The sequence below is a fragment of the Panulirus ornatus genome, chromosome 44, assembly GCF_036320965.1.
Source record: "Panulirus ornatus isolate Po-2019 chromosome 44, ASM3632096v1, whole genome shotgun sequence".
NCBI lineage: Eukaryota > Metazoa > Arthropoda > Malacostraca > Decapoda > Palinuridae > Panulirus > Panulirus ornatus.
Window position 1 is genome coordinate 7,971,529 of NC_092267.1, and position 25,380 is coordinate 7,996,908.

Here is a 25,380-nt window from a genome sequence, read left to right on the forward strand (position 1 = left end):
TCTCCCCTAAGCCCAAGGGGATAGTGGATTAATCCATAAACCCTAGAGATATAGAGTCAAGGTAGTCTGGGCCTACTGTTTACCTTTTAGACATATCCCGAAAGATACCACTCTGGCCAGGGCTGAATCCTGGGATCTTAGAATCTAAATTCAGTTTCCTAGCCATACAGCACTGATGTTTGTATGTAGCAACACGATATACGGAAGGGGTGCACCACTATTAATTTAACTTAGTACAATGGTCTGTTGTATGAGAGTATTCCTTTTGATAATCCCCTACCTACAAATGAATGTATATTGATTATGACAGGCATGTGTTAGGTATATGATTGTATGTGAAATAATGAAAATGTGGTTTCATAAAGTACCTTGTCAGAGCACATATGAATGACAGCATTTGATCTTTTGTGACATGTATTTCAGAACAATGACTACTGATTTCCCTGGAGAATGGTAATGGTTAAAAAGGTTACATTTAATGTATCTTGCAACTCCTAATTTTTAGCTGTGTTTATGATAGCTCATCTACATTATCTCAGTAATGTATTTACTGATGATTTATAGGCTGTCCATGATAGAGAGGGTTTTGGATACTGCACAGCAAATATTTATTTTACACTCTAAACCATACCATTGACATAATGCCATTTGCTCCCTTTACAGATGCTGTATAACATTTGTAGCTAAGCATGGTGTCATCTCTGATACAACTAAAACACTGACACATTTGTGGCTGAGTATGGCATCTGCTGTAATACAATCCAAACAGGATGTATGGTAATTTTCTCCAAAGAAAACAAACTATATAGAGCTTAATGGTGGTTCACTCAGTTTTGTTGGGTACTTTGAGAGCTTCATCTATTTAAGATATATAGAATAATTATTAAAGCTGGAAGAGGTAATCAGATAGATATTAAATTTATGAAGGTAATTTTACTTTGTGATACCTTGGTGAAGAACTTTTGCTGAGAATAATATCAGATTCTATCTTGAGTGTTCTCTAGACACTACTGTGGAAGATCTATGAATAACCCTGGAACAACAATATTGACAACCAAAAGTATCTGTACATGTTTCTTGTTGATATTCACTGTGTACTGCTTAAATGATTGGATGTTTGTTAAAGAAATTCACTATTAAAACAATGGAGAGGAGCCTCAAATACTGTTGTGATTGTTATGCTCTGGTAAAGTAGTGCTTTTCCACCATCTCAAATACACAAGGAATTGGAGGAAAAGCTGTATATTCCTGTATATTTCATCTTGTGTGGACTGAGCTGCCAACACCAGATTCTTTCACCACATACAGCATGTTTATGTAAATTTTTGTGCTACAGGTACTACTTTGTCATAATGCTTGTTATACTACTTTTTGTTTGCAGTTCATAAATGACTGCTACTCTGAAATGGTTATCATAATAATCATTATCATTATCATGTAATCACATAAACTGGATAGTGAGAATAGCTAGAGAGCCTAATTATGCTGCACCATTACAGTTGGAGTAATCTGCATTATGCTCAACCTAAAACTTCTTAAATATAAATCAAAGCACCACTAAATTTGGCAACCTTCAACAGATATTCAAGACTGTTACTGTGGTAGATATTTAGTTTAGTCACATGCACAACTTAGCAGTGTGCCAGAAGATTATTGCAACATGGATGATAACAGTAGCTGCAAAAGAAAACAAAGTAGCCCAGTTGAGGAATTGGTTACAGCAGTAAAGTTTCTCAGGCTACAAAATTTTATTGTCATCCATTGTCAAGACAGGCATTTTTGAAAACGATTAAGATCTCAACAAAACTGAGCGAACAGCTAACAAACTCAACATTCAGTGAATATCTTGCCTTAGAGTCATGGAGGAAACTACCATACACAATTTTATGTCTGTGCTAAAAGTGATATCACTCCCAAATGTCAATTAATTCCGGTAAAGCATTAGTTAAGGGGGTACGAGAACCATATCAGTGGCACACCTAAGATTGGTAATATCCATACTTATTCAAGAACATTTAACTCTCTCCCTGTCAATGTTAGTATTTAAATCAACAGCATAAATATCACCTTAGTATGATAGTAGCAATATTGGCACACCCTAACTAGCATAAATATCACCTTAGTATGATAGTAGCAATATTGGCACACCCTAACTGACATCTAGAACATCATTGAGAAATCATTTTCCCACTGAATTGAAACCCTACATTAATTTTTTCTAATGAATGACCTCTGTATTGCCACTAGTACTTTCCAAAATCTATTACAACTATCTAACATATTCTATCTTCACAAAATATAAGTAGATTCAGAAAAACAATCAGCAGTCCTATGTATCCTTTCATTTTCTTTTTTTTAACATTTTGTATCTCAATCCTTTAAATTTTCCTTTATCAGCATTAAACAGAAGACCTCAACAACTCACCCCCACTTAGCAAAGTTGGTAAATGTTTTCATCATAAATTGTGAGATGTTCCTGTCTCCTTCACCCCAGAGTTCACGGGATACACGGAAGTTTTCTGGGTAAAAGTCTGGGTCCATGAATGGAGCGCCAGATATGAAGTAGTAATCAATGTTGTTTGGAATCTGGAAAATCAGGGGAATATTAAAAAACTCCTAAAACCTTGTTGTACAAAAGAAAATTATCTAGCTTCCAATTTTGCACTGTCAGCAATCTTAACTCTTTCATGACTATTCTTGTAATGGTTGTAGGCACCCAGTAAAGGTAAACCTCACAACCGTTACATGTTGATTTTTCCCACCAGTGTTTGAAGGATTCCGTGCTTCTTTTACTAACTAGAGGTATTCAGAGATGCCATATATCACCCCCACTCTACCTAGCAAGCAGAAATATCAATGAAACTCAGTTACATAGACATAACTGTGGTGAAATAATGCTGTGTGCTCTCCCCGCCTTGGCCCCCAAATTACAGTGCATTGAAAACAAACCTTTACGTTTAACTTTCTGCCCTAAAAACCCTTTCTGCAGAGCCCCCAGAACCCTTAGAAATCTAGCCACATCCACTGAGCAGGACCATAGGTCAAAGAGTGAGGTGATTGTATATGTCTGTGTTCCATAGGTCAAAGAGTGAGGCGGTTGTATATGTCTGTGTTCCATCTTCAAAATGAAAGATGTATTTAGGTATAAGGTCTTTTGATATGATGAATCAGTGTTTGTTCTGTCAAAACAGGTTGATGAAGTATGAGGGAGGGTAAGCTTTTGATTTCTATTTGGGGGTTGGTGGTGAGTTATGGCAGCGGTCTGGTTGGGAAGGGTTTACTGTTGTAGCAAAAAAATTGAGTGACAAGCATGTTAAGCTAGGATTGTACTGGGAAGATCTTTGTTTCATTCTGTATGTGTTGAGTGTGGTTGCAAACTAGCTAGTGATTCCTCTAGAACTCTATTTTGTGTGACTTACTGCACTGCTTAAATGGTTTTGGTGATATGGTGAATGACGAGGCCCACATGTTTTAGTTTAGGGTAGCTTGGAAGAATTGTTAGTAGAAAATAATAATGGATTCTTTTTTCCCAAATGGGCACTAATAAGTATTTGAACAGCATTTAGTTTGTTTGTTGCTGCAACATTATAAACTAATATCATGTACAGTTCAGATGACAAAAACAGATTAAATGGTACTGCATGATGACTTAAAGGTTTTAGTGGTGTGTAAGTTTTCAATGTCTTTGTAGTGCTGTATTTAAATGGCTTATAGTATAGTTTCCTGGTATATCAGACACTGTTAAAAATCCACTGTCTATGTGAGACAACTTTAGATATTTGTCATTCTGAAAGGATTAAATCTATTACAACTGTGAAATTCCTATATGTGCTAACCTCAGCTTTTCTATAATACATGCTACGTGATGAATATACTCAAAGTATATAGGACATCATGGTGTAGAAGTAGCACTCAACATTCACACTCTACAATTTTAATGTTCAGTTCTTCCCAGGATGTCATCCTAACAATGGGAGACGATACAAAATATATCAAATATTTTTTTTTTTTTTTTTCCAAAAGAAGGAACAGAGAATTGGGCCAGGTGAGGGTATTCCCTCAAAGGCCCAGTCCTCTGTTCTTAACGCTACCTCGCTAATGCGGGAAATGGCGAATAGTTTGAAAGAAACAAAAAAAGATTTTCTTGACCATGCTCTATGGTACCAACAGTAACTTTTGCTGACCTCCCTCCAGAAGGGAAGCTTGAGGGCCTCGACGGTAGTGTTGAGGAGGTAATAGTACGTGGGGACACTGCTTTTGGATGTGTTGACAAGAACTTTCACTAATTGGTCCACTGCAGACTTGTACAAAGCATCAGACAGCATCTGGTAGAAAGAGTACCAAGACAATTTAGCTCTTCTAACTGTTTGTATTTATGAGGACATGATATGAAACATTCACAAATTTGAAAACATGCAGCCTAGGACCATGTTTTTAAACATAGTCCTAGGCTGCATAACGAGCATTTTTGTAAACTGTTTATGATATAAATATTTTCAAAGTTCAAATGTTTTGGAGACTTCATCACATGCATGGACAGCAAAGATTATATATTAGACAAATTTTACTAAAAGATAAAAAAAAATCAAACGAAGGAGCTGGTGTATATGGCAAAATTTAATCTCAAAATATGTGATGAGAGTGAGACTGAACATCCACCTACTACTGGAGCTACTGACTAACTCCACCACACTACTTACATTGACATACTGCTCCCTGATATGAGTAACGTTATGCGGATCAGGGCCATAGGTGTACATCCATTTTATAGCATCATAGGTACCTTCTAGGTTGAGTGAGTAATTGTAATGTTTAACCCACTCTTTGATCCGCTCATTAAAGAAATCTTCTTTGACAATGTGACGATTCTGCACAAGACGATTATCTTCAACTAGAGGGAAAAACATCCATTATATGAACTGATCAAGATGTACACAGTTACCTAAATAGTGAATTACATTCAGTAGTAACATTAATATGAAATGTATATAACATTTAGCTGTGCTCATCTTACTTTATCAGCAGTAAACATAGGAATAAGGAATCTAAAGCTAATGTAGCCATCTTCATCCATTTAGTGTGCAGTACAAGCAGCTCTAGGTACTTACAGATCATATTGGCTGCTGCATCCCTGTTGACCCCAGTGAGGTAGCGGAGCTTCGGGTGGTGATGGTTCATCTGATAGAGCTTTACAGGCAGCTCTGGCAGGATGTGCCAGTCCTTCTCGTGCCAGTCCTCATACCAGTCATCGCCAGGCACAGTAAAGTTGGCGTCGACAGTAGGACCCCAAGCAAATGTTCCTACATCTGGCTGCAGCAGAAGTGATAAAGTCAGCCATAAATAATTATAATGTTGTGATATATAAAGTTTAAGGTAGCAAAGTAACAAAGTCTGCCTTACAAACTGGGAGCCTCTGCCTTTGTCAACTTACAAGATTGAAATAGGAAACCTTAGTGGAGCAAATATTTATCCTCAGTAAAGGAGAAAACATACTATTATAGGTGCTGAAGCCAGTTCTTCATAGCTACGACGGTTTAAACACTGGAGAAGCTTATAAGATGATTCAACCGTACAGCCAACTTGTAAACCATAGACACGAGAGGTGTTCTGCACTCTATACACATCATTTAGTGCTGCCCAGTCTGCCAGAGGAGATCCACTCTGCAGGACAGTAAAAGTAAGTTACAGTGGTAAATGTTTTGTGTTCTGTGATAGTATATATATGAAGAAATTAAACTTTTATAGTTCCAGTAATTCGATACAGCATCATTAAAACTGATCACAAAAGGTACTCTCATCAGTATTTTCTACACATAGTATTGTGAACTGCAGTTTTATTGGTACCAAGTAAAGAATATTTTTCAGCATTCTAAAACCTTACTGCAAATGGAAAAGAAGCTCTCATAGGTAGGCTTTTACAAATAAATGTATCATAAAATTAGGTTAAGTATTACATCAAGAAATTTAGCACCCGATGGATTTTTATATGATCTTCAGTACACTGACCACTGTTTGCATCCCTCTAACTTTTTCCTCCTTGCTTCTAGTACAAAACAAGTGTAAATATAGCTTGATATGTTGGTCAGATTTTCAACATTTTCTGAGAGGTATGACTATGATCAGAGAAGTGACTGACCTGGGATATGACCTGCCTAACCCACAGCTTGGTTTTTGGCAGTACCGCAAGTAGGCCGGCCATGGCACCCCCAGCTCCTGGACCAAATACTGTGATCATATTGCGGTCACCATTGAAAAAGCGGATGTTGCTATACACCCATTCCAGAGCCATGGCCATGTCCATCAGCCCATAGTTACCTGGTGAGTTGACATCACCAGTACTCAGGAATCCTGTAACAAAGGAATAATACTTAGATGGTGGAATATCTTTTAGTCTTCCATATTTACTAATCTTCCTATTATTAAGATACATAAACAGAGTACAAATCTTTTTTTTTTTTTTTTTTTTTTTTTTTTTTATACTTTGTCGCTGTCTCCCGCGTTTGCGAGGTAGCGCGAGGAAACAGACGAAAGAAATGGCCCAACCCCCATACACACGTACATACACACGTCCACACACGCAAATATACATACCTACACATCTTTCCATGGTTTACCCCAGACGCTTCACATGCCTTGATTCAATCCACTGACAGCACGTCAACCCCTGTATACCACATCGCTCCAATTCACTCTATTCCTTGCCCTCCTTTCACCCTCCTGCATGTTCAGGCCCCGATCACACAAAATCTTTTTCACTCCATCTTTCCACCTCCAATTTGGTCTCCCTCTTCTCCTCGTTCCCTCCACCTCCGACACATATATCCTCTTGGTCAATCTTTCCTCACTCATTCTCTCCATGTGCCCAAACCATTTCAAAACACCCTCTTCTGCTCTCTCAACCACGCTCTTTTTATTTCCACACATCTCTCTTACCCTTACGTTACTTACTCGATCAAACCACCTCACACCACACATTGTCCTCAAACATCTCATTTCCAGCACATCCATCCTCCTGCGCACAACTCTATCCATAGCCCACGCCTCGCAACCATACAACATTGTTGGAACCACTATTCCTTCAAACATACCCATTTTTGCTTTCCGAGATAATGTTCTCGACTTCCACACATTTTTCAAGGCTCCCAAAATTTTCGCCCCCTCCCCCACCCTATGATCCACTTCCGCTTCCATGGTTCCATCCGCTGACAGATCCACTCCCAGATATCTAAAACACTTCACTTCCTCCAGTTTTTCTCCATTCAAACTCACCTCCCAATTGACTTGACCCTCAACCCTACTGTACCTAATAACCTTGCTCTTATTCACATTTACTCTTAACTTTCTTCTTCCACACACTTTACCAAACTCAGTCACCAGCTTCTGCAGTTTCTCACATGAATCAGCCACCAGCGCTGTATCATCAGCGAACAACAACTGACTCACTTCCCAAGCTCTCTCATCCCCAACAGACTTCATACTTGCCCCTCTTTCCAGGACTCTTGCATTTACCTCCCTAACAACCCCATCCATAAACAAATTAAACAACCATGGAGACATCACACACCCCTGCCGCAAACCTACATTCACTGAGAACCAATCACTTTCCTCTCTTCCTACACGTACACATGCCTTACATCCTCGATAAAAATCTTACTATTACTATATCACAATCGTTTATCTAGTTTTGTTATGGAATCTGCCTGCACAAGGCTACACCATGAGTGAAAAGTCACTTTTGGAGAGGCTGTATCATTAGTAGTATAATCTTGGCTGCAGGAGCTTCCAGAAAGAAGTCCTGGGGTAACTATACATAAAACATATTTAATAAATGGATTCTTGTTAGATTACAGCAATTCAGGAAACTTTATATATAGCTTTAGGCTGAGAGCACTTGTTAAGAAATGCATTAAGTTATAAAAGGTGAACTGCACACTATTATTTTCTTATTATATGAGGCTAAAGGTCTTTTTATTCATTTTCAGTGATATACTAAGATTTTTTATCATGAAGGGTAACAACTATGTAACAAAAGGGATGCTAGGCATAATGATCTTCCAGACTTGCTTGAGGTCAGATCCATTAAAAGAACAGTAAAGGGTAATTTCTGTAGATGGCAGTGGTTGCTCCTCTTTTTACAGAAATACCTTGCTAATTCATGAGTATTTGTAATTACACACAGTACAACATAAAACATCTGGACATCAAAAACCTAGAAACTCTGGGACATTTTGTCAACATAAGATTCCTGAATTTAAGCATTATTCTTTTCAATCCTGGTTATGTATAGTATTGTGACACTACATATACCTAGAATGAAAAAACAACATAAGTCGTATGCTATCATATCAGAATGAGTGCCTTGAAATTTTATGTATTTTGGTATACTTATAATCTCAGAAATCTGAGAAATAAAGAATCCAGTAATGGCCAAGCCCCAAGCATTCCACATTTTTGAAGCTGTACATATATGATATATTCTAAGAAATTTCATGCTGGCTGATATAAAAGCTGTCATGGCTGTACTATAATCAATGATATTTGATTTCATAATTTTGAGACATATTTCATGTGAAATGAATAAGTACATTTTTTTCAGAAATTTGGATTTGATTACTGCATTATAATTATATTGTTATTCCAGCTTGTATGAACATTTTTGTCCTGTGATGTTTCTATTGCTTATCTTTTCATTATGAAATAGACACATAATTGAATCTAATTATTCCGTATGTGATACAGGCTCATAAGTAACTTACCAAGGGCACCGAGTCTGTAGTTAATGGTGACTACAACCACCTCACCCCATGCTGCCAGCATGTGACCTGGGAACTGGTTGCTGGCCCCATGATCCAGGTCACCGTCATGGATGTAGAACATGACTGGGTACTGATCACTGACGCTGATTGACACCTGCAGGTACACATACATCACTCAGAGTGTTTGACGGTGGCATACCTAATACTAATCATAATCTAACAAATGTGATCTTTTCATTGGTTCTTCTATCATGTATATTATCATCCTACGCATTGTCTCTTACCATCTCTTATCTTACACATCATTTTTCATATTGAAGGCTTAAATAATGGATAAAAGTCCTCATCATTTACAAGCTGTATTAAAAATTAAAGATGTATTGAAGGGAGTACTAAAAAAAGGGGGATAACTAATGTTGTGTCTTTTTTCAAGAAATGAACAAACCTGTTCCTGAAAAGAGGGGCTGCCTATCCATTATATGCATACTATATGTACTAACACGGAAAATGGCGAATATGTATGAACTAAAAACAAGTAATACACTGTAAAATCATAAGCACTTGAGCCAAACAGTACACAAAAACCTAGGGGTCCTTTGAGAAAGGTAATTTTTTCTTGAGACCCCTCACATCTACCTGTCATTTCATCCAGAACAGTCTCTCGTACCCATTCATTCATATCACCATTTACAATGAGCTTCTACCTTGGATCTGTTCTCTCAGATGTTATATGTGTTTTCTTTAGTGCACATGCTCATCCTTTTCTTTGGTATATTTCAAGGTGAATCAGCTATTTTCACTCACATTCTACTATTCTTATTTTTAACTTACAATCAAGAACTCAAAACATTCATATGACTGGTCTTTCATCAATAGCTACACAGCTCCTGTGTAAACATCAGCTTTCCTCTGCAACGCTAATATAATGCCATTAACTCCATTCTAAACATGCATTCCTATCTTTTAGCTTTTTCACTAACACTTAATGTTACAAAAGTATTTATTAGTTTCATGTTTACAACCAAATTTATTCTTATAAATTACATTCTACTCTGATAAACACACTCTTAATCCAGGTATGAAGGGACTGTGACTATACTCTCCACATCTAAAGCCTTAAGCATTTTCAACATTCAAAGAATTCTGTGTAATCACTCGACCTCTCGCTAATAAACTGTATTAAAGATAGTTTGTATGAGGAGAGACTACCTACAATAGGTGAAGAGGTAGATAGAGTTATGAATGATGGCGTGGTGTGAGGGGAATGATAGTACCTACCGAGGGGCTGAAGATGTTGAGGTAGAGGCAGTCCTCATGAATTCCACCCCTGATGCCATTAGAGGCACCAATGTACTTGAGGTTCTGTGGGCATGCACTTCTGTAGTCCAGTGCCTGCCATGTACTGTACCAGTTCTCCACTCGTCGTGGTGGCTGCCAACACAAAGATAAGTTCAATATAGAATTTTATTTTACTGGATCATTGTTAACTCTTTGGATTGATTTTGTGAACTGTTATGAGTTCTCATTTTTTTACCAAGATGGTCTAAGCAGTTTGGAACTTGTGATCAAGTTGATGTACTTACTTTTCTAAGGCCTTACTGGAAGTTATATAAATGACTGAGTTTTGAGAGAAAAATGCTACTGATTGACTTTTTAAAGATATGTTAATGACTTCAGATGCACATAGAACACTAATACTATGTAATTTGTGTGGTACATAGCCTCAGGTGACATTTACACCTGAGACGTCAGTAGTTTATACCTTGGGCCACCCATATTATGTTTCATATGGTGATGGACACAGGTGACATGCATTCAAAACACCCATAATATTGTTTAATATGGCTGGGGACACGGATGACACATATACCCAGGAACACCCATATTATTTGTTTGATATGGCTGGGGACAAAGATAACACCCATATCATTTTTTTTTTAATATGCCACGGGGAGACAGGTTTTGGATACATCCTCCAGCAACTTCTCATTGCTTATTTGTAGACTGGTGCTTGATTATTGACTTGGCATCCTTGAGCCTTTTTGAAAATTAGTTTACCGACTGTACAAGCACAAATAATCGGTTTTCCTATCCATGCGAAGATAAGCGAGTAGAATCATGTTTAGTTAGCAGAAAGCTCATATGAAACATGAAAATCATCATTATAAGGAAATGAATCATTTAAAATGTAACCAATTTAGACGTGATAACGAATGGATAGCCTTATTTCATAAGCATTATATACCCAATTTATTCATATATTCACACTGCAGTCTTGCCATTAATCAGGCTGAGCAATATATCTGCACATCCCGATAAATTGTCAGATTTAAACCTATGAGTTGCTGTTTAACCTTAAATACACATGTACTTCAGCTGAGAAAATGTTCTCTGTTTAATCTAATATACATAATCAGATATAAGGTTGAGCGTCAGTATTTTCAGTTTCCCGTTTGTAACGTTTTCAGAAGTCTAAAACTCTAGGCCGGAATTATGCAGTTTTCGTTTGTCAAAAGCCAGTTCCGACATATAATTACCATCGTAGCTTATATAATTTATTATAATTACCATCGTAGCTTTAGCAAGAGTTTATTCAGTCGGCCTCAAGAGCAGTCTTTTGATAAAGACTACGTAATCAACTTAAGCATATATATATATATTATAGGTTCACCCAGTAGCATTTAGTCTATTTTCTTCCAGTTTAATATCTATTTGACGTATAGTGGGAAATGGTGATGAGCGCATCTAGGTAGGCCCTTTTTTTTTTTTCCTCCTTCCCCCCTAGAGAGAATCTGGCATCGAAAGGCTCGTGATTCACGAAGCTCTTGAAATTCCGGGTCGGATCAGATGCGCCATTATGTCTTCCGGTAGAGTTCGATCTTCGGTTCAAACGATTCGAACCAGTTTCGGAGTCGGTCGGTGACGTCACGAAAGAGACTGACCATTGGAACAAGATTTGAATGAACGCTGAGGTTGACGCCAAAATTGTATGTTTTTCTTGTGAAAAAAATGGACAAAGGACGTTTTTGGATGGATATCGCCAATACCCAGTGCTTCATTAACAACCTCTGCAGTCTATGGAGTATTGAGGAATTTCCATAGTGAGATGTGAGGAGATTGTGCAACAAAATCAAAATTCGAAGATTCTAGAGGGCCAAGACAAGATGGCTTACCCGCACACCTGTATCCTGAGGTATGTATTTACGAATTTCTGTACACATTTATGGATCTTAGGGAAGGTGATGGACAAAACCCAGCTTGCTATATATTGATTCCGGATATCAAAACTGATGCTAATTATACTTCCTGATGCTAATTATACTTCAAGAACTAGTATTCTGGAAATTAAGGTCTATAATCTTATACCCTCCACGCGCCATTATCAACAAATATCCTGCAAAGTTCATTATTTCTTGGGTAAATGGCTTGGCATCAGTGTTGATAGTGTTTTGACAATGTCCATAGTCTTCAGTTAATCCTTTCGATGAAACTATTAATTGTAGTGATTTAACATTTTCCATGCTCTTCAGGTCATCGTTTAGGTAAATTTGTGTTAATTACAGTCCAAAAGGAATTTGTGTAGCGTCCAAGCTGTCCTATTTGAATAGATTGAAAAAGGTAGGATTATATTCTGGTGTTTTATTGTGTTTCGACATTTTAAATGAACTTTTGCATTTTAAAAGTAATATGGGCTAGAACTGAATAAGTGCCCGGGAATAAACAGACATTTCAGACATTTATCTTGAAGCGATTTTTATCTTATGGCGAAGTGACTGCCATATTTATTTTCTAGTGAGTTCAGTTCATTGAGGATTGATTGATCCACAGGGCACTTATTCTGTATTTGCCTTGATATGTTTTGTGAGTGCATTGTTTTTCATGTATATTTTAATGTAATGTAATTTGGTGAAAACATGCAATGTGATCTCCCTCATCTTTGGACTTCCTTCAGCCTACAATGAGTTAATTAGCTTACACATGTATCTATTGCACTTGTCAGAAAGGTTTATGACAACATTTTTCACGCAGATTTCTCTCGTTTGAATTACATAGAAAAAACAAGTTTAGAGGCCATGTGTAAATAACTTTTGAAGACTTTTGTAAACAATTTATTAAATGGCTGACCTATGCGTATGAGGGAAGTAGGTAGCAGAGGGCTATATGAAAAAAGTTCCACCTTAAGCATGAACGTAATTAATGTATAATAATGGTTAAAATTTGCACTCACTGCTCCACCGTTTTAATAGTAAAAATTATGGCGATTCCAAGTTTTTTTTTTTTTTCTATAATCGTACTAAGTTGTTTAGAATCGCCACAACCATATTGCCTACATTGCTTCTCAGGCCATATGGATAACGCATGTGTTAAGTATTAGGTAATAGGGCCATTAGTTTTGAAATCAGTCGGCATTTTTAGGAGGTTCTGGTGTTAATATTTAGCGTAATCTAACCTTGCGTTTGATAATAGTCATAGGAAACTGCAATGAGTAATTAGTATTTGTTTGTTCCCCATCATTTTGCTTTACTGTAGCCAGGAATAGTGACTATGTTTACCTCAATATATTTCGTCTTGCAACCTAGCCTTAATATCCTTTTGGATTCAAACCTGTCATACTAGATTTAAACTTGCAAGAGGACTTTTGCTTCAGACAAAAATAATATAAAATGCTAGACGCACAATTTATCGTCTGCTGGTATTTAAAGATAACACCACCTAAATTTGAGCATTTAACTCCGCGCTTTAAGGATATTTTGGTTAGATTAGCAACGTGTTAACCTCGTGAATCTTAAATGCACTCAGTAACATTATATTATAAAGAAAACAAAGTTTGAGGGTTCATTATTGTGGGAAATGCGTCAGCGTTACCAGGATTTTAACCATGAATTGTGGAAATGTTTGCCGCTCTAGTCTGTACCATACGAGGTTTTTGTTTTCCATTGTCTTCACTCTACACCATGATACAAAAGTTTTGTCGTACTTAAACCTGTTATTTTTAGTGAAGAGGTGTTGGAATAATGAGAAGTAAGATCCCTCATTAAATATACAATTATTTGAAGACGTATTTTCTTGGAATTACAAATAATGAAACACTTTATCACATCCTAGCTATCTCACTATCACATCGTAGCATGTAATGGAGGGAAGAGCACTCCGTACATAGTGACAAACTCAAACATAGAATATTTACAGGACGTCAGTTTAAGTGTGCAGCAACACTGACACTATTGGAAACTGTAATATTAGTAGTCTTGCTAACATTAAAAAGTTTATTGTTAGTAGTAGCCTTGCATAACATTATGGTCGTATTTTTTACAGTACATGATGTACAATGCCCTGTGAACACATCCACTGTTTCAATAATGAGTGCAGTCACATCTCTTGAGTGATTAACTGGTCTCCTGTTGACTTTTCGCTAGGCCTACAAACCTATCCTCTGCAGAAGTGTGAGGAGAGGAACAGGTTAATTTGAATCGGGTCGGATTTGTTCATTATTTGCCGATAAGCAAACTACAAAATCTTCAAAAGATAAGTGAGACGAATAACGATTGGTTATAAAGCAGATCCATGATTCTCTCATTTTGCAGAGCTATCACATTTTGTACAATAGAAACATTCAATTAAATATTTATGCACGTGCAGATATTAAGGCTATTGACCCAGTCCATGTTACTCCAACCGTGATTTTTTTTTAACATGAGCACAGCAAGTCCAGCGTTAAAATATAAAATCTTTTAGTGAAACATATTACGCTCTTTATATATATATATATATATATATATATATATATATATATATATATATATATATATATAAACGAAAGGAAATCGAACCTAAAACCTCGTCACCAGGTTAATAATGGAAGAAATATCAGTTTTACCGGACTGTATAAAGACGATATAGTTTCTATTTAACCTTTCAAGTAAGACATTTTCATAAGTACGTTAACAGATCGCTTGACTACGAAAATTTCACTTTTGAAAGTAATATGCACAGCAGAAAATAATTCCGTGTCACGGTGACTCACGTTTTGAGTAGCGACGTGAGTAATTCCATGAAATGAATTATTTTACGAGTTATATATATAGAAATGTTGAACGTGTGATAACTGTCCAGTTTTTAAGCCTGGGGCTGAAAGCCTTGCACAAGGTGAACTTGCTCATGGTGTTTACTTGCGGGTGGAGTCTAGAAACGCCACACTATATATATCTTTCTTTTCTTTCATACTATTCGCCATTTCCCGCGTTAGCGAGGTAGCGTTAAGAACAGAGGACTGGGCCTTTGAGGGAATATCCTCACCTGGACCCCTTCTCTGTTCCTTTTTTTTGGAAAATTCGAAAAAAAAGGAGGATTTCCAGCCCCCAGCCCCCCCATCCCCTTTTAGTCGCCTTCTACGACACGCAGGGAAGTATTTTCTCCCCTATCCCCAGGGATAACTATATATATATATATATATATGTGTGTGTATGTGTGTGTGTGTGTGTGTATGTATAGGGTGTGTGTTTGCTACGTAATAAATAACTTGTAGCCGGGATGGTGGGAAGTCTTGCACTGAAAACTGTTACACCAATAGAGCAAGCAGTATTCAACGGCGATGTAGATACCTATCCACGCGTGGATTCGCAATGGGGAAGGGAATGTATGGTGGAAATGGGTTGATATATATATATATATATATATATATATATATATATATATACATATGGGAGAACTGATATAATTTAGTTCGATATTCGCGTATATTATTAGTACACGATGTAGTTGTGTTCTCTTGAAAGGTGTTAGAAACTAGAACAGCACAAGGTCATGAAATTTATCTGCTGAATGTCAGAGGGTAGCTTTCTACACGTTCATGCATAGCACGAAAAAGTACAAAATCCCTGTACATGCATTTTTGAAGTATTAGTGGATAAATACGTTAATGGGTACTGTATACAAAAAAGTAGTGGAAAGACGAAAATTCATATTGGCGTCAAGCTGCTAACACGTTCTCGTTTTTCCGTCTGCGCAACATGGTTGCATTTGTCTCCCCCCTTTCCCCGTCGACAGACTGCCACATATTGCAAGTGTCATGCGAAAGAACGAGATCAAACCTGACGCCCACAAACGTTTGCTAATGCAGAGAAAGTTTTCTCCCATTCCACTCGCCACACACTGTTGCCACACCTACACAAGACGCCTCCGTGTTTTGGTTCCCTTTTATGTTTGTTGGATGTTGATTTATTCTTCGAACAATCCTCAGCATGATTTGTAGTGTATTGTTGTTGGTATAGGCATCTAGTGTATAGTGAAAAAAATAATATTGAATAGGAATAGTTATAGAAATGGTTCAAGAAAAGGGAACTTGTCTTTCTTCAAGGTCATCCACTGAACACTAAGTGCAGCATGCGCCGTTGCCAAGGCCTGTCACATTGTGCTCTGGTGAGTGTATTATGACGCACCAAATGTTATCAAACTGAGATGAAGCTGATATGTAGGTAAACATCATTATAACTTCACAGTCGGTCCTTATGATTCATATACCGCTCTCAAAACCGACAAACTCTTCCCTACGAAGATGACATTATCAACCTCGGGTCATGAAACTTTGGCTTGAAGAATTTTCTACTCACGTGAAACCATTTTAAGGTTAACAATTGAGGTGCTGGTGTGGTAGACATTGTTAGGTTCTCGGTGGCGCACGGCCGCTCCCCGCCCAGACGCTGGTAGGTTCCTCCCCCCCCATCTCCTTGCCTAGCGCTCCCACCAAGCCCTAACCACCCCACCCTCTGTGGCCTCCAGTACGCGCCGCGGGGTTTTACTCACCTGTCTTTCTCCATCACCTGTGGCTTTAGAACATCCAGGGGAGAGGGGCTGTTCATCTTTCACCATATCCGTCGCGTGTATGAACCATGGGGGCCTTTCACCACACGCGTGACGCCATTTTAAACACCACCCATCCCTGATGCGCGTCCTGCCCCCTCCCGCACCACCATCTCCTAGCCCCTACCTCTAGCACCAAACCACCAGTTTTTTTTTTTTTTTTATCTGTTTGAGCTTTGACGAATTTATACACGCGCCTCAAGCCATATAGGCAAAATTACTGCACGTGGGATCATAGCTAAGCACTCTCACTCATAATTTTAAGGGAGGTTTTTAATGAAAAGAAAATGGCGTCAGTAGTACAGGAAGACCAGTTTAGGGGTCGTGTGGGATTAAATGTAGTCCAAAGACTGGAAGTGGTCACGTGCTGGGGAGAGGATGCGTCAGACATCCTGGGCGTGGGGCGCCTTGCACCTGAATGCTAGCAGCCCCACCTGACGCAACGTACTCCAGCACGTGATGAGCTAGCAATGTAGACTTGTAGATTCAGAAGCGTGAAGATTTTGAAGCCGTGATTATCCCACAAGAGCCAATTACGCGTCTCTCTCTTATTAATCCCATGGGTGGAGGACCGACTAGGTCTTTGAAGCCCTCCTGACACAATTTCCGTTGAAACCTACGCTTACCCACGCTTACCTCCACCTACCCTCCTCCCCCTGGCTCCGTGCTCTTCACCCCACACCCTCATAAAAACGCTTCGTCGTGTATTTCGAGAAAGCCTCAGAATACAGAGACGAAGCGTTTCTCGTTGATTGTGTCGTATTTTGGAAAAAGCCTCAAAACACACACCGACGAAGCGTTACTGTTGATTGTGTAGGTGAGGGGCAGTAGAGCGAGGAGTGAATAACAGCCACGGTGCCCCTTATCCTCGTCGCTGTCAACATTCCGACTTGACTAGTCACAACGCAGGGCTGGGTATATGTTCCCAGTACCCCAGCCTTACGTGCGGATGAGGGTTTGAGAGATCAATGTGTGTGTGTGTGTGTGGAGCATAGGGAATGGGTGGAGTTTCGCTGGACGGACGTCACACATATCCGTTGCATGGATCCTCCCTGCCGTTGTTTTTGTTGTTGAATACACACCAGGCCTAGTAGCCTGGCTGGGGAATCTTCGTAAAACGCGCGGCCAGCTTTTCCGGTATCCATATTCTCTGACTTCCATGCTCTCGCCCGGCCCTAACCGTCAACACCACAGCTACGATCTGTTCGCCTGGTTGGGTTTTGGAGATGCACGTGATAAATGTTGTGACGTATTTTGGTGTCGAAAAACTGGCCTTCAGGTTCGCGGACTTTGGGGAAGTAAACAAGACGTGGATTCACCCTCTGCTGGGACCGCGCTGCAAGAGTCGGGCCTCACTGACGAGACGCAGGCAATCGCTCGAAAGGTACCGTAGCGTGACTGGTACAAGATATAGTGGGAATGAACCAAGAAGTGAAGAGTAAACCCTCAACTCACTCGCACTTGGGAGAAAAAACCTGAAGGAGTGACGTGTTAATAACTTATAAATATCTGAAGAGGTCGTTAACGGCGTTTAAACAGAACATCGGGTTCTCCACAAGAGGACAACATTTGAAGGGATAGGCAAGCGAAGTGTAAGGAGGGACGTGAAAAGTCATTTCTGTGGGAAGCCTAGAGGGGAAGTAAATGTGACTGTCATTAGGTAATAAGATGAACTGCATAATACACTTTGAGACAAGGATTTGAGGCAAGTTTTACAGTTCTTGCCTCCCCTCTGTGTGTATACGGAGGTATGACAACAGCACACAGGTAGTGAGTGTGTGTGTGAGGTGGGGGACCAGGGAGTGCTAGGTGGAGGCACAGCCCGGGCTTATATCTGAGATAAGCACCGTGAGACATCTGCTGATAAAGAGATAACCCTCCGACCGTTGATACTTTACGAAAACAATTTTTTTTTTTTTTTTTTACATATATTACGATCACTATACGTACATCTGAATTCACGCAGCAACACACCACTGGATCGCAACGAGGCTGTTTGCGGTAGCGGAAGAGGTCAGAAATTCATGGATTGACGTGGTTGGAAGAGGTTGATGAACCGTCTAATTATATGGGGTTTGTATAGACGCCAGAACCTAATGAATATAAGGCACAAGGACGTGTGTATCAGCAGAGGATCTGTCACTGGTTGGAGGTTTTGGGGCTGCAACATATATATTGCTTAAAACAAGGAAAGAAAACGGAGACGTCATGTTTATACGAGTCATGGTGATTAACGTGTGCATGATGAAAGTGTGGGAGAGAACGTTACGTGTGTGTGTGTGTGTGTGTGTGTGTGTGTGTGTGTGTGATTACTGTTTGTGTGTAACGGGGACAGAGTTCAGCACTCGTGTTGCCCCGTCTCTTAACCTTGCATATATGTATCATGTTTTTCCCCTATGTATGTACGTTACATAAAGGGCCGTAAAAGCAGACTACTTTTTTTGGAGGGAGGGAGAATACAAAAAAAGTTGAAATCCCATTATGACGAAAGACAATCCTTTTCAACAGTGCTGGTGTCAGAAGTTGGGATAGTGTCCTGAGCCTGGCTGATGTGTGTGTGTGTGTGTGTGTGTGTGTTGGAAGGATGTGTGAGTATGTGTTGGCAGGGGAAGTGACAGAGAAATGTGTTGGCAAAGGGGTTAGTGTTAGATGGGTGTGTCTGTTGGCAGAGGGGTTAGTGTTAGAGGAGTGTGTGTTAGCAGAGGGGTTAGTGTTAGAGGAGTGTGTGTTAGCAGAGGGGTTAGCGTTAGAGGAGTGTGTGTTAGAGGAGGGTTTAGTGTTAGAGTAGTGTGTGTTAGCAGAGGGGTTGGGGTTAGAGTAGTGTGTGTTAGCAGAGGGGCTAGTGTTAGAGTGATGTCTGTCGGCAGAGTAAGAGGAGTATGTGTTAACAGAATTAAAGGGTTAGAAGCCACAACATCTCTAGAGGCCATCCACCCTCGACCATACACAAAAGTTACACTTCAGCAACAGTGGCGGTGGCGGTATAAGCTACGTCATAGCTTTATGGATAATCACTTTATATATATATACATCCTTCTTCCCCGGTTATATATGTACCAGGAACCCTCACAACTGCGTTGGATGTAACGACGCCAGCGCCACCAGGTTCAGGGGCTGGTGCCAGATCGGCTGTGTTTCGTAGACGGGATGTGGAAGCGAATGTCGTATGGTTTTAAGGACTAAGCATATAGAAGAGGGTGTGGTACTAGGCGTGGTATAGTGCGTGGTACCAGGACTAACAGCTTGTGTCCTCACGGAGTCATCCATAAGGTCCTTGTCTTGTGGAATAGCACTGACTCCTCCCCTTTCGACATGTCCCACGACAGTTCCCGTAGTGGGGTAAGCCGGGTCTCGCCCTACTTCCAGTGATGGTTTACAGTGTCTAGGCTGACCGTATGCATGACAGAGGGTGGGGAAGGGGGGGCATAGTCGCCACTGGGTAATCAATACCTGTGGTATTCTGGTTAATATGCAGGTGGCATTGACGTGACTACACCGCACTGCGTCGAGGACGGGTCTACCTCAGCCGCCACACATTAACCTTCCAACATGTTTGCTGTTGGATTATTTTGGTGTTCAGTCGATTTTATTTTCTTAACGGGCAGAAAGAGAGAGAGAGAGGTGGTGTGTAATTGTGTGGCGAGTCCCGTGGTGGTACAGAATGTGACCATGTTCGTGAGCCGTGCTGGGACAGTGTGTGTGTGTGTGTGGCGGGCAGGTCGATCGTGATGTGTTTGAGAAGCGGGTTTATTGCTCCTGTGGTGCACACCGCCTGGCACGGTGTGCACCGAGACGCTGGGTGTACACCGTCCCTGGTCAGGTGATGGGAGGAGAGGGTGCACACAGACAAGGGGCGGGAATGTGGAGGAAAACGGAGGAAAGAATGATGTCCGATCCTGGGTGCTTTAGAAGGGTAGAGACTGTTGAGGTCTGGTTAGACATTAGGGAGAGGGGGTGGCCGAAGCCCCCCTTCCCCTCACACACACACACACACACACACACACACACACACACACACACACACACACACACACACACAACACCCCAGCGAGAGACATCGTATATTCCCGACGGTCGTACGTGCGCCATACGGTTCTGTCTGACCGTGACCCCCCACTGGCCGCATGGGAATCGCCGCCTGCGGTCACTGCCGCAGAGTCCCCCCCCCTCTCATCACCTTCCCACAGCTCGCCCTCGCCTCACATCACTAGCGAAACAAAGGCACAGATGTATAATATTCCCCAGCGGTGTTCAGTCGGCGACGAGAGAAGGTGGGGGGGGGGGGGAGTCTTGTGGTGGACAGAAGCCTCGGATACGTATTGACTCGAAGCTGTCTCGTGTGGACGACTCTTGGGAGTAGGACGACCTGACCCCCTCGAGTGCGACGACTCACGCGTCGTCGTCGTAATCAAAGGGTTAACTTGTCGTTCTCAAGGAGTTAGGTAAAAAAAAATATAATGGATGAAAAAGTTTGAAGCTGTCGAGCTGAAGGGGTTAAAGACCGCTTACCTCCGACAGAGACCAAGTGCACACACACACACACACACACACGGGCGGTCTCCTCGGTTTGTATGTCTTGGGTGTGGGCCGGTGCCAGCCACCAACCCCCACAGCGATGTCTCTGTAACTGCTTTACCTGACCCAGAAGATGGTCACCGGACACACACACACAGCCTTTAACGGGAAAATGTGATCCAAATATTAGATGTAAAAGGCACAACAGGGCATTCGATGGCCTTGCCTTTGACCCTATAATCTTGGATTTAGGTTAAATGGCCCCAATGATAAATAACCATCTTGGACTTAACGGTAGCGAATATCCACTTTTTTTTTTTTTTTTTTTTTTTTTTTTAAGTCTTCCATTGGAGATTATAGATAGCTGATATTGTGATGTGTTTCTAGTATAGGGAGAGAGAGAGAGAGAGCACACCCGTTTTCTTCATAACTTCCACCGGCAATTTGACCCCTGGCCTCAGACTCTGCGCTAGGGCCAGAATTCGCTGTGACAGACCCGAACAGGACTGAACTTCAACCCTCTGTCGTCAGGGGAAGTCAAGCGTCCATCCCATCTCTTTATCGTCAAAAAGAAAAAAAAACCATAACCCGCCTTAACCTAGACTCTCGTCATTCTCTTTTACCTCGAAGAGAGAGAGAGAGAGGAACAGACACGTTTCACAACATCCGTCGTCGCACCCTTCTCCCACGAGTGGAACACTGTGTCTTGCCAATGACCTTGGTTCGTTCTGTCAAGTGTGTGTGTTTTTTTTTTTGTGTGTGTGTATGTGTATAATCACGCTCCAAAGTATGTCAACGTTTCAATGTTTTGCAGTCTCGGATCTGTAACTTGGTGGCAGGATGTGTGTGTGTATGACAAATCTCACAGTGGACAGGATGCTGGATTTGATATACTTGTGTTCGGTACTAACGCATGCAATAATAATGATAATAATAATTATAATAATGATAATAATAATAATGTACAGTTTGTAAGGTGCATGCGAGTTCGATGCAGCTTTCGCACTGAACTGCAACTAAGGGACGAGGGATCTCTTGATACGTGAAGGAGATGGTGGCGGTGAAGGTGCCTTATGTTACTCCCAAGCTCACAGACGAGGTTCAATTGAGGGGAAAAGGTAGGGTAAGTGGGCTGAACGCAGTTCGTTAATTGATATACAACGCTTGAATGAGAAAGACGTACATGGCTACAACCTTCCTCTGGTAAATGTGATAGGCGGACGTCCAGTTCTGTTTGAGGGTGTAATTAAGAGTGCTCTGTGGTAGGGATGACTACCGTCAACGCAGTTCCGATTGTTACTATCGCTGACCAGAGCTTCCTTGCAGCAGGTGTTAACACTAGGGGCTCTGTCTTATGTCCTGTGGGACGCCACAGGTGAGGGACGGCCATGTCCGATTGTAGTAGACCCCTGCGCGCGCTCCACTGTGCTCAACCCGGGCAGAGGAACCCTCCGCCGCCACAGGAGTTCGTAACACGTCAGTACTCCCTTGTTGCTCGGCAACTGGCGTCACACTTGAGAAGTGGTCGTCGGCCCGTGAGCCCACGAGAAATGTGACGGCTGACAGACCCTGGGTGTGACGTGTGACGGGCGAACGATCGACCGGTGGTGGCCACAAGTTGACAATAAAAAATATAAGTCTTGATTTTCCAATAAAGGGAGACAATAGCTTATTAGATATGTTTGTCTTTTATGTTCGTGACGGTGTTCTCTGGCGTCATACAGTGTTCACGGCGGTGCGATCCTTGAGCTCGTACGACGCTCTGGCCATTATCATAGCCTGGCGTCGTACCGTTGGGTTCAGTGGGTCCTACAGTTGTGCTCAAGGGGTCGTACCGTCGTGCTCAAAGGGTCTTACCGTCGTGCTCGAGGGGTCGTACCGTCATGCTCAAAGGGTCGTAGCGTCGTGCTCGAGGGGTCGTACCGTCGTGCTCAAGGGGTCGCACCGTCATGCTAAAGGGGTCGTACCGTCGTGCTCGAGGGGTCGTACCGTCGTGCACAAGGGGTCGCACCGTCGTGCACAAGGGGTCGCACCGTCGTGCACAACGGGACTTGAGATGTGGTGATCAACACGTAATCGAAGAATCGCCACATTTCGCGCGTTCCGGTGTAAATGCACTGGGCTGGACCAAGCAAACGTTTGGAAAGTCTATAAAAGAAAATTTGGAGTGTAGTGTTCAGTAGTGCATAACCATGTGTGGTCGTGAATAAGGGCTGGTCGTTTATCCGGTCTCTTCCCCCAACACACATCGAGTACCCCCCTCACACACCTTGTACCTGCATCTACCACCCCTCCTGCACCCTCCGTATACTTGCAATACTAACACCCCCCCCCCCCCCCCACACACACACACACCCACACCCACACACAACCTGCTCGACCGACCATCATCGAGGCCGTGGGAATTTCCCACACACTGCAGCCGCGTTACATCCTAATCCCCTGTTCCGCTGAGGACCTCACGGAGATCGACTATGACGGGTGTTCAACCAACCAGGTGCATTTCCTGAACGCAGTTCGCACCGCGGGGTTGGCGACTTCATCGCACTGCTGACGAAGGCAGACGTCTCTTGACTCGGCTCCTGACGGGGCTGACGCGATGGGTGTGGGGAAGGGGGGCGGATGTTTCGTCTAGCCACAGGTCACATTAGTGCTGACCTCTACTGCCTCGCTGTGATCCAGCTAGGGGTCAGCAGAGATGACCTCCACCACAGTGCCTGTGACCCAGTTAACACTAGATTGTTGCGGTGGTGCTGAAAATACACTCAGTTTATGATAAATTCCCTCACACGTCATATGTTCACATCTGGGACGTACGTCAAGGAGAAATATTAAAATTTAGCGATTTTGAAGTTCACATTTTTATTATTTATAGGACTCATTAAACAAGGGCAAAGTAAAAGAATTTCGAGTATCCGTTAACGACGTAATAGCTGATGCGTCTGTAATTATGTGATCATCTCAATTACATTAATTGGATCAGGGCCTTCGGCTTCCCGTTCATCCCTTTTTCTGTTTTGTTTTCCTACAACGGTCGAGTGTTTTGTTTACATAATTAGCTGGCACGCTCGACACATTCTCTTGTCACGACCATCTGGATAGGATGGTGAACTTCCTGTCTGAGGTCATGAACCACGAGTGTTTTGTATCGAATTTCTCTAGATAATAAGAATAGCATGAAAAAAAATTGCCGCTAAATATACACTTTTACAATGGCGTTTCTGTTGCTTCTTGTAGCGAGGGAGGGGGTTAACATCTTATTTCCATTTTAAAGTAGGTCAGAGGGGATTAAACCCGTCGCGTGTCAAGAGATAAAGGTAATATTTCAGGTTGTTTCACACTAACTCTGGACCGATGTACTATGCACTCCTGTAATGTGTACCTTAAGGGGACTCAGATGTTATGAGTACGGTTGAAATATCGGTCAGAGTCATCAGCTTGTAGGGGTGGTGAATGTTGGCAGACGAGAGACAAGATTCGCAACCCCAACGTCTTCCTAGGCTAGGCTGGGTGAGGAGCGGTGATGTTAGGTGGGGTTAGGATAGGGTATAAACCTAACCACGCCTAGCCTAGCCTAGAAAAACCTTTGGGTAAGGGTGAATCCTTACATCATGCTCAACTGTGCCTCTTTTATGTGAAGTGAAAACTGTATTGGTTGGTTTATTTCGCGTCATGCTTGCACAGTACGAAGTGTTAGCAACAAAGCATGTTGCTTATATATATATATATATATATATATATATATATATATATATATATATATATATATATATATATATATATATATCCTCTTCAAGCAATGGAAAACATAGAGTAATAAAGTTTTGAAGTCTCTGCCGTTTTCCCCACGCGCTAATCCACTTGACAGATGTCTGTGGTTGCGGAGATGCAGCAGAATGTAAATGGGTGGATCTAGAATGGATTGGGTGGAGAACGGCGCCGAATACTCAGGAACGTATTACGTGCTTGGCCTGGACGACACCAGGGGACCTTACTATCACGGCTCCAGCGTCTACCCTCGAGCGCTCAAACCGGTCCTCAAAAACGCCCGCACACCTCTATCAGCTCTTGTCTCTCAAGTTCACGGGAAAGAATATTAATGAATATGGAATCCTTTCGAGACAGTATACACAAAAAGTGGGTCATTCTTGCAGGGAAGGAGAGCAAAAGGGAGTCGGCCATTAAGAGTATGTGCACACACCTGAAATCCGAGCTTAAGAATTACTGGCACCAAAATACTATCCGTCGG

The 25,380-nt window shown here is 41.4% G+C and overlaps 1 protein-coding gene across 3 annotated transcripts in view; it reads right to left on the bottom strand.

Annotated features, from left to right (window-relative positions):
* The window catches only part of Gli (carboxyl ester lipase-like protein Gli), a 45,260-nt gene that overhangs the window by 13,829 nt on the left and 6,051 nt on the right, over window positions 1–25,380 (bottom strand). For all 3 annotated transcript variants that reach the window (XM_071687697.1, XM_071687695.1, XM_071687696.1), the window contains exons 3-10: window positions 10,035–10,187; window positions 8,757–8,910; window positions 6,137–6,348; window positions 5,494–5,661; window positions 5,109–5,310; window positions 4,701–4,891; window positions 4,185–4,325; window positions 2,426–2,586 (exon numbers count right to left, since the gene is read on the bottom strand). In XM_071687697.1, coding sequence (XP_071543798.1) covers window positions 2,426–2,586; window positions 4,185–4,325; window positions 4,701–4,891; window positions 5,109–5,310; window positions 5,494–5,661; window positions 6,137–6,348; window positions 8,757–8,910; window positions 10,035–10,187 — 1,382 coding nt within the window. The remainder of the gene's footprint in view (window positions 1–2,425; window positions 2,587–4,184; window positions 4,326–4,700; window positions 4,892–5,108; window positions 5,311–5,493; window positions 5,662–6,136; window positions 6,349–8,756; window positions 8,911–10,034; window positions 10,188–25,380) is intronic.